Here is a 16,461-nt window from a genome sequence, read left to right as displayed (position 1 = left end):
TCCTCCTCCTCCTCCTTCTTCTTCTTCTTCTTCTTCTTCTTCTTCTCTCTCTCTCTCTCTCTCTCTCTGAAAATGTAACTATGTAACTGTTCTTCTTGGACAAGGTTTCTATAGACAAGAATATTGAGCTCAGTGATTTCCATTGTATCTTTCAGCTCCAGAACATTTTTAAATGATGTGTCTTTGTTTTCTATTTCCAGGGCACAGCCATATGGACATCACTGACATCAGTGCTCTATGACAACAAAGAATTCCCTCACCCAGAGATGTTTGACCCTCACCATTTTCTGGATGAGCATGGCAAATTTAAGAAAAGTGACTACTTCATACCTTTCTCATCAGGTAAAAGAAATTCCCTTTCATGTGTGTTTCAGACCACAAGAAAGGCTTTGGGGATCAGTTACATCTCACACAGTATCACCTCGGGTGTTGGTAGATTTGTTCTTTGTACATGATCAGGAGCACTACTTCAGTGTCCATGCACTCTCCCTGCTCATGACACATTCCCACTGGTGAAATGGAGTAGTGGGGTTTTGAGGTGTTAACCCAGGTTTTATAAATTGAGAACTCTAAAATATATTTGATTAAACTATATCTCCAGATACATTATTGAGGTACAATAGGTCTCCTTCTATATGGTAAAACTTATTTAACTTTTCTCACCTATCATGTAAAGTTATCTCACTCCAAAATGATATTGGGTGTTTTCTGTATTTTGTTGCTCACCCTCTAAACCCTCCAATCCAGGCTCAGCTATGGAAATACAAGTTTCCACAAGCACAGAACACACATCAAATAGCCTCACACCCTGTTTTGGAAGCAGATGAATGACCAATTCATTGTAACCTGTGAGATAGGGAAGCACAGATTTCTGGGGCTGGCCAGGCTTACAAGGAAAAGCTGCCTGCAGAAATAAAATGGAATAAGCAACATTCTATCAGCTAAATGACATTGCAGTTGCCTCAGTAGGGACATATAGAATGGACAGAAAAAAATAGCAACACATTTTTAAGGAAAGAATGAACCAGGTAGTCTTTTCAGGAATGTCAGAAACTGCCCAAAAACTATGGAGTCATGGAAAATTGGGGTACGTGGCAGGAACTACTGCAATGATCTCAGAGCACATTGCTGTTCCTACATTCATGATCATGTCTTGAATATTGGATCTCCACACCCACAGTGTGTGTGTCCTGAGTCTCTGATCATGGAATCTTCTTCTTCAATGCCATGACTTTGATGTCTGCCTTATACCTGGCAGTAGACACCATGGTGACCAGATCAGAGACTACTCCTCTACTACTCTACTACTTCTCATTTCAACATGTTAGACAATAAATGAGTAAATAAAAAAGTATAATTCCAGGTGATTCGTGCTTCTATGAAATCATAAGTACGATGTTGAGGAAACCCAAAGAGGGCAAGATTTTATTGCTTGAAGGAATCATAGAGAGTATTAAGAAGAAATGAAATTTCATCTGCTTCTTAGGAAAGGAAAGTTGTCTCTTATGCAAGAAGATTAACATGATACACAGCATGAACATCATGTCCTTTGGAGATTTCTGAAAAGTATGCATAGTTAGAGATGGGGATAGAAGGTGTAAAGAATGAGAAGCAAGATCATGGGACTTTATTATGGGAACAGGAAACACACCACTGTGTATGTGTTTCTAGAAAAATATACTTAGAAAATTCAAATGTTAAAGTGCTTGTCATAAGCCTATATTCAGTATATATTGTTTATAGTAAATACTTGTTTAAGATCATAAATGGAGGAGTGTGTTCATCCTTTTTCCATTACCATTAACATTATCTTAACATTCATCAAATGGTCTGCATATTATAATTTTGCCAGTAAGAATCACAGTGCTTGTCACTGCTCCCAGTTACATGAGAGCATTTACCACTCTCTACCTTTCTTATTTTTTAGGAAAACGAAAGTGTATGGGAGAGGCCCTGGCCAACATGGAGCTGTTCTTATTCCTGACTACTATTTTACAGCACTTTCACCTGAAATCTCTGTTTAGCCCAAAAGACCTTGATGTCACCCCAGTTGCCAATGGAATTCAATATCTGCCACCCTCATACCAACTCTGCTTCGTTCCTATCTGAAGAAGAGCAGACTGCGGTTGTGTTCCTATCTTCAACCACCTCTTTTGGGGCATGGGGCATTGTCTATCCACTCCCTTTCTCCTCTCACATCTCTCCAGTCCCTCAGGATTCACAGATCACATATTCTCCTTTCTGGAGAGATTTCTTGGTGACTACAGAGATATATCTGCTCTTCCCTGTGCTACATAACAGTTGTACTGACCACCCCAAGTGCTAACACTGATCCAATGCTGAGTTATTAATAGGCTACTGTTGTAAAAGAGCAAAGTGATAGGAATATGACCCCTTAGAGCCATGCATCCCTTGCATGTTCTGAATAAAAGTCATCATTAATTTCTACATCAATTCTCAGTCTTTCCTTCTTTTTCTTTTTTATTCATTTTAGTTATACATAATATTAGGATTCATTTTGACATAATTATATAAGCACAAATAAAATTTGCTCTAATTCAGTGCCCAACACTTCCACTTTTACCCCTTCCTGCCTCCCACTCTTCTTTCTATTTATTTATAGTTTTTTTTTAAGTTAGTGCTTTACAGATATACGTAATGGTGAAATTCACCAGGGTAGATCCATTTGTACATAGGGTAGTTTGGTCAATTTCACTCCATCATTCCTCCTGTTACTCATCCCTTCTTCTTTCCTCTAAATCCCCTTTCTTTACTTCACTATATCCCTTCTATTTTCATGGATTTATATACACAAACACCCCACTTTTTTCCCATTATTTTGGCCTAGCTTCACATATGAGAAAAAAATATGCAACACTTGAATTTCTCAGTCTGGCTTATTTCACTTAGCATGAGGCTCTCCATTTTCACCCATTTACAAAAAAAAAAAATGCCATAATTTTATTCTCTGTGGCTGAGTAAAATTCCATCATACAAATATAACAATTTTTTCCCATTCATCTACATGAGCATCTGAGCTGGTTCCTTAGTTTGGTTACTGTAATTGGGCTGCTATAAACATTGACGTTGCTGTATCACTATGATATGTTGGTTTTAGTTCTTTTGGATAAATACTAAGGAGTGGGATAGCTGGGTCATGATTATTCCATGCCTAGTTTTTTAAGGACTCCATACTGCTATATTAACAGCCCAACAACAAGATATCAGTGTATACCTTTTCCCCCACATTCTTGCCAGCATTTATTATTATTTGTATTCTTTATAATTGCCATTCTAACTGGAGTAAGGTGAACTCTTAGTGCAGTTCTGATTTGCATTTCCATGATAGAGTTGTTGGGACATTTTTTGGCCATTGTGTTTCTTTTTTTCAGAGATGTCTGTTTAGTTCTTTTGTCCATTTATTAATTAAATTGTCTTCTTATTATTAAGATTTTTTAGGGGCTGGGGATGTGGCTCAAGCAGTAGCGCACTTGCCTGGCATGCGTGCGGCCTGGGTTCGATCCTCAACACCACATACAAACAAAGATGTTGTGTCTGCCAAAAATTTAAAAAATAAATATTAAAAATTCTCTCTCTCTCTCTCAAAATATTTTTTAAAAAATATTTTTTAGTTTTTTATATATTCTGGATATTAATTTCCTTTCAGAGGAGTATCTGGCAAAGAATTTTCTCCCATTCTGTAGACCCTCTCTTCATGCTCCTATTTCCCTGTGTTATGGAAAAGTATGGAAATCATGGCACTGGAGAGAGACAAGTGGCACACGGAGATGTAGAAAAGCAAGGTTCATTCAACACTAGTATGGGCTCAGTGGAGTCTTTTACAAAGATTGAGCTTAGCCCTATGTTCTCAGTACCTTTTATATACAGTACAGACTTCCAGGGTTTAAGACTTTTTCATACAAGTACCCTTGATGTTTCCCCCTTTCCCCAGGGTGCTCTGATACCTACCATAGTTACTGAGCAAGATGATTACAGAAGCCGAAACTAGCAGGTTGCAGCTATTAACAGAGATAAAAGGAAACATCTTAGGAAGGAGGTGCTGCTTCATTTGCCCCCTTTTAACACTCAGGATGCATCTGCAGCTTTCATAGAGCATCATTTTTTACCACTTGCTGGTATCTTCTCATGAGTAATAGATGAGAGACTCTCTCTTTTTTGACAACTGTTTTTATAAAATTTCTTATAATGTTGATTAGGATGGGCAGAAAGTGAGGAATAAGTAGACATCCAGCAAATATAACCATAATCACCCCAATTATTGTCTTAATTCCTCTTATCCAAGAGAATCATCCTCTGAAGAGGTTGTCTATGTGGGTCATAGATAGAATATCCATACCCAGAATTTTTTCCAATTCTGTACAGACACATGGACCACTTTTACCATATGATCTGTGATCTTTTCTATAACTTTCCCTGTGTCATCTCTTTGTAAACAATAGTTACTCAAGTTTCCTGCAACTCCCTGGTCTAATGCAGTTTCTCAGATACATAGGTCACATGAAGAGGTAGAATCTGGCAGTGCTGTGAGGGACCAGATTAATAACAACAAGCAATAGCAATAAGTATATATACTGAGACAAAGGAAGGCAGTATGTAAACAGTAAGAAAACATTTGTAGAGAATCAAATCATTCATTTTTTTACCAGGCAGTTAACTCCTTGGTCTTCAGCCATAGGTTGACAGACTGTTAAGGTCGGGCGAGCGTCGGAGGAAGAGACCACCAAGAGACTGTCTCATGCAACAGCAGAGGGTTTATTGGGGGTCCAGCATGCTGGGGCTCAGAGCTCACTTGAGAGGAGCTGAGAGCCCCGAGAACAACTTAAGCAGAGCTTATATACATTGTTTGAACTGGGGAGTTCATGCGGAGGTCAGGGAATGCGGGAGGGGTTGTTTGTACAGAGCAACCAGATGGTCAGGAGTCATTTCTCAACATACATTTAACGGTTTTTCTGGGAATTGTTTTGACACCTACATAAATTTCAGGTTTCAGGAAAACAGAACTTAAACTCAACCAAGAAAACAAAACTTAACCTTTACATTCTTAACCTTTCAAGACTAGCTTCTGGTATGGTCACAGCAGGGCTTTGAGATCACTGTCTCCTTCTCTGTAGCATCAGACACAGGGATGTTTCTAGATTAAGGGCTGTTCTCCATTTCCCTGATCCTCAGTTGGGCCAGCAGGTTTGGCTCTGGAGTGGTGGATCCAAGTGTCCATTTCTGTTCCTTTGAGAGCAGTAGGGGTGGTTAAGAGTACAGTGTGAGTCCCCTTTCACATTGGTTTTAAGGGCTTCTTTTTAAATCTCTTATCCATATTTGGTCCCCAGGTGACCCACTTATGTGTTTTTGAGATGATGATCCCCAATCTTTGTAGCTTTTTATGTAAACCTAAGTCTCTTAATTATCTGGTGTTTCCCCTTAAGCTGACCAGTCGGGGTGGTCACCCATACAGGATTCTAAATGGCAAAAATCCTATGTTTGCCTGGGGCAAACATCTCATTTTTAAGAGGGTGATGGGCAGCATGTAGTTTCCACTGAATTTTTAAAGCCCTTGTCACCTGTTGTACTCTCTCAGCCACAAATGCTGGTCCATTGTCTGATCCTATGGTTATAGGCATTCCATATCTGGGAATAACACCCTCAAGAGAACCTTAGTTACCTCTTTTGTCTTTTTAGTTCAGAATGGAAAAGTTTCCACCCATCCTAAGAAACTGCAGACAAAAACTACTAAGTATTTATATCCTTGGTTTAGGGTGCTTCGGTGAAGTTCACTTCTGTATCTTCAAACAGGAACAGTCCACAGTGCTGTCTGTGTTCCTGCCAATTTATTAGATCCCTGGTGAGCATTGTTTTGTAAGCAGGTCATGTAATGCTGAGAGACAGAGGAGCAGAGTGCAGGGAGACAAGCAGTGAGGTAGAACCAGCCTAGTAAGGTCCCCGAGGCAGTTTTTCCCATGTGGGTTTATAACGAGATGACTAGCACCTGGATAGGATAGGTTCCTGCTAAGGAGGTGTAAGCCGCCTTGGAAATAAAAAGTATAAAATAATCAGTAAGAAATAAAGACAGAGCCAGAAATAAGATTGAAAGAGGAGTGCCTGATGGGTCTTCCAGTCCTGATAGGAGCTGGAAATGAACAGCTGAAAAAAGGCTCCAATTCTTTATGTGGGAGTACATCAAAGGCAGGGGTAAGGTTTCAGTAGGAGGAGTCAGTTCAGTGCTTGCTTCTTCTTGGTTGCTTCTTCCATTTAACTGCAAGGGGTCTTGCAGTAAACAGGTTGATTGGCATTTGGCAAGCCATACCCATCTCTGGGAGGCTATGTGGCTCCAAGGTGTCTTTCCCATCTCTGGGGCTATGCTAGAAACTTAGCAGGAGCTAGACAGGAAGCCACATTCTCAAACCAGCGAGGTTCCCACCGGTATTTCACAATACCAGGTTTTCATGACTAATAGTTTCAACATCACTTTAGTCCATGCACATTTCATGGATAGCTCCCAGCATGGGTCAGGTCGCATTGTTGGTGGATCAGTCTGTAAGCTAGTTGTTCGGGAATATACACTTGATGGTCCCTTATGAAACACCATCCTGTTGTGGCCTTGGTTTCCTCCCCACACCTTTTTTTATCCATTTTTCTTCCTCAGGAGAGTACCTGAAAAAAGTGAGCATTTCTGGGCTAGCAATATTTTGAATTTTTTCAGGCAGCCCGTTTGGTGGCAGTATCAACATGATGCTTTCCTTTTGTCACTGGGTCATCTCCCTTTTGGTGACTCTAATAGGGGACAATTCCACCTCCTTTGGCTCCCATACTACTTCTAGAAGTTCCAAAATTTTGGCTTGGTTCTTGATCCTTTTTTATTCTTCAGTAAGGAGTCCTCTTTCCTTTTATAAATTTCCACGGACATATAGAGTAGTAAAATGATACTGTGGGTCAATATAGATGTTGGCTTGCTGGTCCTGGCTGAGTTCCAGTGTCCTAATTAATGTCCAAAATTCTGCTCTTTGTGCTGACTGTCCTTGGAGAAGTGCCTCTGTTTCCACTATTTTGGAGTTGAATATTATGGCATAATCGGGCATTCTCATAAAATTACTTCCATCAGTGTATAGGACCAAGTCTGATCTGCTGGAAAATATTCTATCTAGTACTTCTAAACAGTTATGGTCTTGGGGGCCTGCATTGCCTGGGAGGAAGGTAGCTGGGTTTAAGAGTTTTACCTGGGGATTTTCACATAGCGACACTTGATATTGAGTCATTCATGCATTTGTGAGCCAATGGTGACCTCTGTTATCCAAGGTTACAACTGAGTGAGGGACTTTAACATTGAGGTTTTGTCCTAGTGTCAGCTTCCCTTGACAACAGAGGCTGCCAGTGCTCTGAGGCAGGGTGGCCATCCAGTCGTGACTGAGTTAATTTGTTTAGATAAATATGTCTTGGCATTTGCCTAGGTCCAAACTCTTGGCTTAGGACTCCCAAGGTTATTTCATTCTTTTCATGAATAAAGAGGTTGAACTCTCTGATTACATCAGGAAGACTCAGGGCTGGGGCCTCAGAGAGTTTAGGCTTCATTTGTTCTTCATGGTTTAGTCTGCACTGAAAGGGTGATCTTTTTTCCTCTCCGTTTAAGGCCTTATACAGGGTTTTGGCAAGCCCAAGAATCCAGGAATCCATAATCTGAGGAACCCTCTTGCTTCTAGGAACTCAACTCTCAGACTTTTCAATGAGTGGTGGGGGAAGGGATAGTGCAAACTGCACTTTTTTGTTGTTACTGTTTTAGTACCCAGCATTTGGCATCCCCACATAATGTTAAAACTGAGTTTCTAACTTGTCTCTGACAGATTTGTGTCTTTTTTTTCCCCGATACTTCATATCTTGCCTTGGTTAACAGAGAAAGGAGACACATTGAGCCTATGTTGAACTGGTCAGCAGAAGATGATCAACATATTGTAACAAGACAAAATTTAGTTTCTGTCCTGGAAACCCAGTCAAGTCAGTGGCTAAGGCTCCAAGGAAGAGTGTAGGAGAGTTCTTGAATCCCTGAGGGAATCTCATCCAAGTGAGCTGTTTCTTAGTTCTCATGAGTGACTTTTGTTGTTGTCGTTTAAAGGCAAACAATGTTACAACTGAGTTGTGGAAGGTTCACATTGATACTGATGACATTGTGTTATCTTTTTGTGTGTGTTTTGAGAGAATCTCTACTGTATTTCCCCCTTTGATATTTGTATCCTTTGGGCATTAAAAAGTATCCTCCTGATTTAATGGGTTATATTTCCATAACATTATAACATAGGTTGCTGTTTTTCTTTTAATCAGAGCCTCTAAGAAACTACAAATAGATCTTATAACCAAGGCAGTTCTTATAGACAAGGCAGGAAAAGACAGACCCTTCACATAAAAACAATAATACGTATGAGACTCTTGAATTTCCCCTAATGTTGAAAATTACATTTTTAAATAATTTCCTGGAGTTTCAAGGTCTAGACGGGGATGTGAGTGACCTTTTTATCCAGTCTGTAGGTTCCTGAGATAGATTCATGACAGGAGAAATGGGTAAGATAAAGTAGGGTCATGGTGATACCTTTGCTTGATTAAGTCATATAAAGATGTGAGTCACAAGATAAGAGGCTCAAGTGCACAAAGAGAAGCCAGATTTAAAGCAACCAATGATAACAATGTATATTGTTAAAAGGAGGTGAGAGATTGCTAGTACAAGCTTTTTAACCTAATGCCAACTGGCTGGAGCAGTTGCTGTTAATCTTCCAGTGAAAACTAAGGCTAAGACTGTGGCAACTGAGAGGGGGCAGTAAAGGGTGCAGTGCCCAAGAATTACAGTACTTAGATCAATATAGAAAATAAGAGTAGTCTCTTTATCCCAGCCAGAGGTTGATTGGTTTTTCCTTTAGTGTAATACCTCCCTTTGATGATTTTCATTGTTGTTTTTTATTTCCTCCTCATGGAACATTTTGCCAAGGATGTTCCATAGTGCAGGCTTTCTCATTGTAAATTCTTTTAACTTTTTTTATCATGAAAGTTTTTATTTCATGATCAAATCTGAACCTTAATTTTGTTGCATGTAAGATTCTTGGATGGCATCCATTTTCTTTCAGAGCGTGGTATATGTTATTCCAGGTTCTTCTAGCTTTGAGGGTCTGGGTTGAGAAATTTGAAGAGATCCTAATTGGTTTCCCCCTATATGTAATCTGATTCCCTTCTCTTGTGGCTTTAAAATTCTCTCCTTATTCTGTATGTTAGGCATTTTCATTATAATGTGGCTTGGTGTAGATCTATTGTGATTTGGTACATTTAGTGTCCTCTAAGCCTTTTATATTTGATTTTCAATTAATTCATTCTTCAGGTTTAGAAATTTTTCTGTTATTATTTCACTGACTAGATTGTTCATTCCTTTGGTTTGTATCTTTATGACTTTCTCTATCCCAAAAATTCTTAAATGTGGTCTTTTCATGCTATCCCATAATTCTTGGATAGTCTGCTCATGGTTTCTTACCATCTTCACCATGTGATAAACTTTATTTTCAAGATTATATGTTTTGTCTCCATTGTCTGAGGTGCCGTCTTCTAAGTGATCTAATCTGTTGGTAATGCTTTCTATTCAGTTTTTAATTTGGTTTATTATTTCCTTCATCTGAAAAACCAGCCTCTATCTCAGAGCAAAGCCTGTCCAAGGAAGGGACATCACCTTAGTCCTTGGAAAAACCCACAGAGCACTCCTAAGCACATTCCCACCCTGCTAAGTTGTTTATCTACAAATAACAGGAGAGATCTGCTGCACCAGGTGTCCCTGACTCAGTCAGGCTAGGTGGAGATCCATAGCAACCCCCTAGCAGCCACCAATCAGCATGAGACAGGGAAATACCTGGGATGCCAGATGACCCTCCCAGTTTATGGTGGTTGATAACATGTTGGGAAACCATGTAGTTCAGCACGTACACCCCTCTTGGCTTAAACCAATCAGTTCAAATGAATACCCCTTTTGTACTGACCAATCACCCCTACCCAACTTGTTCCCGCCAGTGAATGTGCTAATCATGTTTTAGAGTTGTTATCTGATTTTCCCGCGGTGTGTGATGATTTGCTAAGGGATGCTATGATGTATGTGAAGTCCCTGCCTTCTCCAAAGAATGTATAAAACTGCTGCAAACCCTGGGCTCGGGGCCTCTCAGCATCACCAGTTGCTGTGTGTGGGCGTGGAGGACCGAGCTAGCTCGCAATAAACACCTCTTTGCTGCTTACATCGATCTTGGGTCTCTGGTGGTCTTTGGGGGTCCTGAATTCGAGCATAACACATCTCAAAGATTTATGTTTTGTTTTGTTTTCAGAACCTCCCACTCCTTATTGAAGTATTCTTTTACTTCCTGTATTTGTTTATGTAGCTCTTTACTTAATTGATTTTTGCTGCCTGTGTTTGCTTTCTTATATCATACTTTCATTCACAGAACATTGTAATCATGTTCATCTTGAACTCTTTCTTTGACATTTCTTCTGCTATGCTGGCCATGGATTCTAATAATTTAGTATCTTGATTTGTTTGGGGCACTTTCTTCCCTTGTTTTCTCATATTGTTTGTATGTCTTCCCTTCTAGAGGTGAGGATCCGAGGTGTTACAGTTTTTACCCTATAGACTTATAGTGTCTCTGAAGGGTTATAATACCTCTTTTTTAAGGGGGAGATCAATATTAACAGATCCCAATACAAACCATATACAGTCTTAAGTCAAATAGCTCCTCTTAAGACATTTATGGTTTTGTCACAATAGACAGAAATGATGGGTTCAGTTATTATCTACAATATAAACAGTAGGTTTTGCAAAAGTGTCTAAAGTTTCTGATGTAGACAAAGAGAGAGTGGGGGAGGTTGTAGGATGAGATGTTAAGGAGGTAAAAGGTGAGAATTTAGAGTGATTATACCTTAGGAATTGTGAAGGAGAAATCAAAAGAAGTTAGAAGTTGGTTAGTAACAGGAGAAAATAGAAAAATACTTTGGGGAGAGAAGTAAGTGGGAAGACAATAGAGTATAAAAAAACATCATAATAATAATTAAGAAAAAGAAGAAAATTTAAAAATAAAAAAATAATATACAATACAAGGTTAATATACTATTGAAGCCAGATTTAAAGATAGGTAGTTAGTGTAGTTAGGTAAATCGTGTCTAATATTGAGTAAAATCGAGAATGAAGGCCATATTGAGAATGGAGTCCAGGGATAGGGGAATTGAAAATGTCCCCAAGGCCCAGAGCCCATCCCAAGGAAATGTTAATGAAGCAGCTCCCAGCAAACATGGAGATGCTAATCCAAAAGTCCTTCCTGCCCAGATTACTCCTTCCGCCCATCTGTCCCTCATCCTTTGGGCCTTTCCACCTACATTCTATCACTGTAAGATAACAGAACAAAGGACAGGAGCCCACAGGAATGCAGGAAAGCTGAAAGAAGACCTTAGCTATACAAGAGGGAAGCCTCCCTCTTCCATGGATTCCACCTCTTGGATCCCCTTCTTCCTTCAGGGAGAAGTCTTTTCTGCTGTCCTTTAATAAAGCTTCTACTTTCCACTCTAAACTTGCCTCAGCGTGCTTCTCTGGTGTTATACTTCAGCATGGGGGAAGTAAGGACTTGTCACAGGTAAACAGCAGCAATACTATTCAGACATACCAGTTCTCATTAGCCTAATGTATGGAAAGTACTTGGTTTCCCAAATGTTGTGAGTGTGAGGATAGGAAAAGAGAGGGAAAGAAAATGTCAAAGGAAAATTAAAGGATTGTTTCTGTTGGAGTACAGAAACCATCCTACTTCCCTTCTTATCCAGTAGGTGGGTTGTCTGTTGTTTTCTGGTGTCTCCACCCTCAGGATGGTGAAGGTTATTAGGGTGGGAAGGTTGGTCATAGAGGCAGAACTCCTAGAGGTGGGGTATAGCATTTTCCAGTCTCTGTTGGAAGACATTGGAGGAGCATGAAAGTCCACACACAAAGGCTCACATTTAGAGCCAACTGATATTTGACAAGGGTGGCAAGGAAAGACAATGGGAATAAATAACCTTTCAACAGACACCATCTCTAACTCTGTATATATGTGACTTCATTTAAAGCTACATCCAACAAGCCTTCTCTCATCTCTCCACCTACTCTTCCCCATCACATACCACCATCTACAAGACTTAACCCATCTGCAATTCACTCTGCCATTCACGCTGCACATGTCAAGGTCTATTTTAATCCACAGGACTTGCAGGTGACTCACCTAGGGTAAGCTGCTACTTTCCAATATCCCAAACCCTGTGCTGTTGAGGGCCACAGCCAGGAGATGACGCATGGAATTTTGCCAGAAGGAAGTGGTTGAGAGGTGATGCCAGCGAGTCATTGAGATGATGATGGTTATGTTAAGCTGTGTATTCAAATGTATATATGACTTTACTGTCCAGCAATAGAGCGGCTCTTGCTATTTTGGAGTTCTATCCGAGAGGCACACCCAGAGCCCAGTGGAAGGGGAGAGAGTTCCCGGGGAGCATGTGTGGAGTGCTGGTGGAGTTCAGCAATAAAGAGTTGCTGTTTTGAACCTACAAGTGCTTCGTGGAAGCTCGGTTATTTGTGCCCAGCCAGACTGCGGCACTGTGCAGTGATGAACTCCATCTGTTATGCTCAAATTCAGGACCCCCAAAGACCACCAGAGACCCAAGATCGATGTAAGCAGCAAAGAGGTGTTTATTGCGAGCTAGCTCGGTCCTCCACGCCCACACACAGCAACTGGTGACGCTGAGAGGCCCCGAGCCCAGGGTTTGCAGCAGTTTTATACATTCTTTGGAGAAGGCAGGGACTTCACATACATCATAGCATCCCTTAGCAAATCATCACACACCGCGGGAAAATCAGATAACAACTCTAAAACATGATTAGCACATTCACTGGCGGGAACAAGTTGGGTAGGGGTGATTGGTCAGTACAAAAGGGGTATTCATTTGAACTGATTGGTTTGAGCCAAGAGGGGTGTACGTGCTGAACTACATGGTTTCCCAACTTGTTATTAACCACCATAAACCACTGGGAGGGTTATCTGGCATCCCAGGTATTTCCCTGTCTCATGCTGATTGGTGGCTGCTAGGGGGTTGCTATGGATCTCCACCTAGCCTGACTGAGTCAGGGACACTTGGCGCATCAGATCTCTCCTGTTATTTGTAGATAAACAACTTAGCAGGGTGGGAATGTGGTTAGGAGTGCTCTGTGGGTTTTTCCAAGGACTAAGGTCATGTCCCTTCCTTGGACAGGCTTTTCTCTGAGGTAGAGGCTAGTTTTTCATTCCCCCTTTGTCTGGAAACTTGGGAACCAATCATGGTTTCCTCAGTTGGGGGCCTATTTGGGCAGGCTCTACATCTTGGTAAACAGTAATCCTCAGGAGACAGTCTTCAACTTCCCAAACTCACTTAAAACTGGCCTCCTAGATCCAACCTGACTCTATTTACCTATCTACACTGCCTAACCATTTCTGGCTTTATTTCCCCTAATTTTAGAAACTTTATTGCTGTAAGGAGAAGGGGTGAGAAGGGGCAATGGCTCATTCTGGCTGCTTCAGAGATGAAAAGGGGTGTCGAACATGAGGGGGCTCAATGACATGGGGGACAATGGACGACGTGGGGGACGATGACATGGGGGACATGAGTTCCCTTTTAGAAGTCAGTTCCATTTGAGGTCTGGTTGGGGAAAAACAGGTTGTCATCTGGGGATGGGTGCTTCTATGAGAGAAACAAAAACCTTGAGTACTGAATAAATGTTGCAACAGCTGAACATGTCACTGTATAGAAGTTCCCTCACCAGGCTTTAACATTTCCAGTTACCAGGACTATAAACATAACATTTAACTTTTAGGGTTACAGATATCCTTCCCCTTAAGACACAGTTTAATAATTTAATGTCATCTGATCTTGCAAAATCCTTTTACTAGTATGACCTCTGTGTCTAATAGAGAAATCTTTAATTCTGTTACTTAGGGCTGGATAATCATACTAGCAAACACTAAGCCTACCTGTGTAGGTTATAAATATCTGTGGGCCTTAAACTAAAACTACTCTGGCAGTTTCTTTTGATAGTTATCAGACATTCCTACCTAAGAATATCTTTTGCAGCCTCCAGTTTACTTATTCATGGAAGTTACATTTAACTATTATTATTATTATTATTTAAAATGTCCAGGAATAGCTGTGTTTTGGCTTTGACTGTCTTTGCTAAGTGTTTAAGATGAAGCAGTCAAACTGACTTTTGTTTCTATCTATTGTTAACAGTCAGCTGAGTTTCCCTGGGAGTCCTGGGGGAACTTTACAGCAGCTTCTCAGTTCTGCTAGTGCCATTTGCACTAGGATGGGTCCAGGCCTTGCTTGACCATGTGGCTTCCCTTGGAAGCATCAGGGATATCTCCTTTTTCTGATGACCCTCCTCTTCATAGCAAATGCACTGATTTGCTTTCTGTCCTCTAGTGGTCTCATTAATCTCCCTGATCGGGAGGTTATGTGGCCCAGAGTTGCAAAGCTCTTTGGAGATGTCCCCTGTTCCCTGGATTCAGACTGACTCAGAGGGCAAGAGCCAAATATTTGTTTTCTTAGCCCTTTTAATTTAACTTTAATTTTAAAACTTAATCTTAAACATCTAGCAAATAAATTTCAACAGCCTTATATTAAGAGTACTGGGCTTTAATGTCTATCTCTCTATCCTGTAGGTGATAACTCATTATCTTAAATTAACCCAGGTTGTGAGTTCTTAAAACAGTACCTCTGCAAAACATTAACAGGCAATCTTTAGACCATTTATAAGAAAACTACAAAATAAAATTATCAAAAGTAAAAACATATTTAGTTCATATAATACCTACCTTGAATTTTGGTGGAGTTATACATTATAATTCCCTGTTTGAGATCCTAGTAATCTTGACAAAAACCAACTTTTGGACACAACTTTAAATGTACTGAAATTTGGCCTACTTCTTTCGTAGTTGTGAGATGGGACACAGAGCCTTATCTCAGGTAAGGCGGGCTCTTCATAAATCTTAAGTACTGTAGTTCTAAAACTGATCTTTTCTTTTTAAACATCATTTTACTGAGATCCAACATGGCGGCGGGCGTGGAGAGATCAAGTCTCTGACCTCTTCAGCTGTGCGGGCATAGGGAGACATAAACCGTCTAAATGCTGTTTGCTCAGGATCACTAGGGAATGCTGAGCTGACGTGGATCTGGGGCGAACAGTCTGGGCCTCTCAGAACACACACCGAGCCCGGATCGGCTGAAATCAAACTCCCGTTCACCTGCTTTTCGCAGACACACTGCTGTGACTCAGCACTAAACGATCCCGCTGAAAGAACTGGTCGGCCCTTCTGATCCTACAGGGGTTAATGCCAAACGAGCCTTCATAGGCAGTGGCCACAGGATTGAAATGGGGCTTGGGAGAGACAGTCAGGATCCACCCATTGCATTGGTCACCCGGCAAAGGGAATGAACTGTCACCATTTGCATGAGATACCACCATGGCAGAGAACTGATGTCACCAGAATGCGGTGGAGGAGATAACTTCATTGAAACCAGCTGCGACAGGTGTGTAATCCCCTAGCCTTCCCTCTCCACACAGCGGGGAAACCTTAAGGGCCCCTCCCAGCTCTCCCGTGAGTGCGATAGCCAGACCAAGGGAATCAGGAGTGGTGCGGGACCCGCAGCGCAGAACTCACGGCTACCACTCCCACCAGTGCTGACAACTGAGGTCTCTTGCACCAGCTACCAGGGGCGTGGCTACTGGAGGGCAAGCAAAATTCGCTAAGGGTTCTCAGCCCCAAGCTCTACAAACTTAGGGTGTGAGGGAATGGCAAACAGGGAGAGTGTGCCCAGTCGTTCATGAAAACAGGACTCCCGGGAGCAGCAGACCTGGCGTGTAGCCAGTATTGTGGTGAGCATCACCAGTGAGCAGGGCCTGGCGTGAGGAAAAGTGGGGAAGTGACTAGACACAAGAGAAGGCCCTAGGCACCCAGGATTGGAGACCCGCCAAGTCTGGGAGGAGGAGCTGCTGCACAGTGATTGGTTCCCACGTATTGAGAGGAGAAGCTTGGCCCAGTGGGCACAGCTCCACCTACTGGAAGAGAAGTTAATCAAACTCTAAGACTGCATTTATTAATTTTTTTTATTTGTGTTTTTTTATTTTCATTTTTTTGTTGTTTTTTAAATTTTTTTAATTTTTTAAAAAATTTTTATTTTTATTTTTTATTATTTTTTTTAATTTTTTTTCTTTTTTATTTTCTATTTTTTTTCTTTTGTCTTTTCATTTCTTTTCAATTTTCTTATCCCCCCTTCCTTGAATTCTACCTGCTTACTCTCATTCTCTTTTGTGACTTCTTCCCTTCCCTTCTAATACCTTTCCTCCCAAGCATCAAATAAATTTATAGGAGTAAACAGTAACTCAGCAGTCAAACAGAA

The 16,461-nt window shown here is 40.9% G+C and overlaps 1 protein-coding gene, 1 long non-coding RNA gene and 1 pseudogene across 2 annotated transcripts in view; 2 read left to right on the top strand and 1 right to left on the bottom strand.

The window, feature by feature from the left end:
- The window catches only part of LOC107149734 (cytochrome P450 2C42-like), an 18,764-nt gene extending 16,310 nt beyond the window's left edge, over window positions 1-2,454 (top strand). The window contains exons 4-5 of the mRNA XM_015494555.2: window positions 201-342; window positions 1,928-2,454. Of these exons, the coding sequence (XP_015350041.1) occupies window positions 201-342; window positions 1,928-2,109 (324 nt within the window). The 3' untranslated portion in view covers window positions 2,110-2,454. The remainder of the gene's footprint in view (window positions 1-200; window positions 343-1,927) is intronic.
- LOC107149730 overlaps window positions 1-16,461 on the bottom strand; it is a 254,739-nt pseudogene that overhangs the window by 204,042 nt on the left and 34,236 nt on the right.
- LOC125617959 lies at window positions 7,995-12,460 on the top strand. Its single transcript, XR_007349088.1, has 3 exons — window positions 7,995-8,005; window positions 8,074-8,075; window positions 12,324-12,460. It is a non-coding gene; the product is annotated as an uncharacterized LOC125617959 (long non-coding RNA).

Source organism: Marmota marmota, unplaced genomic scaffold, assembly GCF_001458135.2.
Source record: "Marmota marmota marmota unplaced genomic scaffold, marMar, whole genome shotgun sequence".
NCBI classification, from domain to species: domain Eukaryota; kingdom Metazoa; phylum Chordata; class Mammalia; order Rodentia; family Sciuridae; genus Marmota; species Marmota marmota.
The sequence above is the reverse complement of the archived record's forward strand: the minus strand, read 5'-3'. Positions and strand labels throughout refer to the sequence as shown.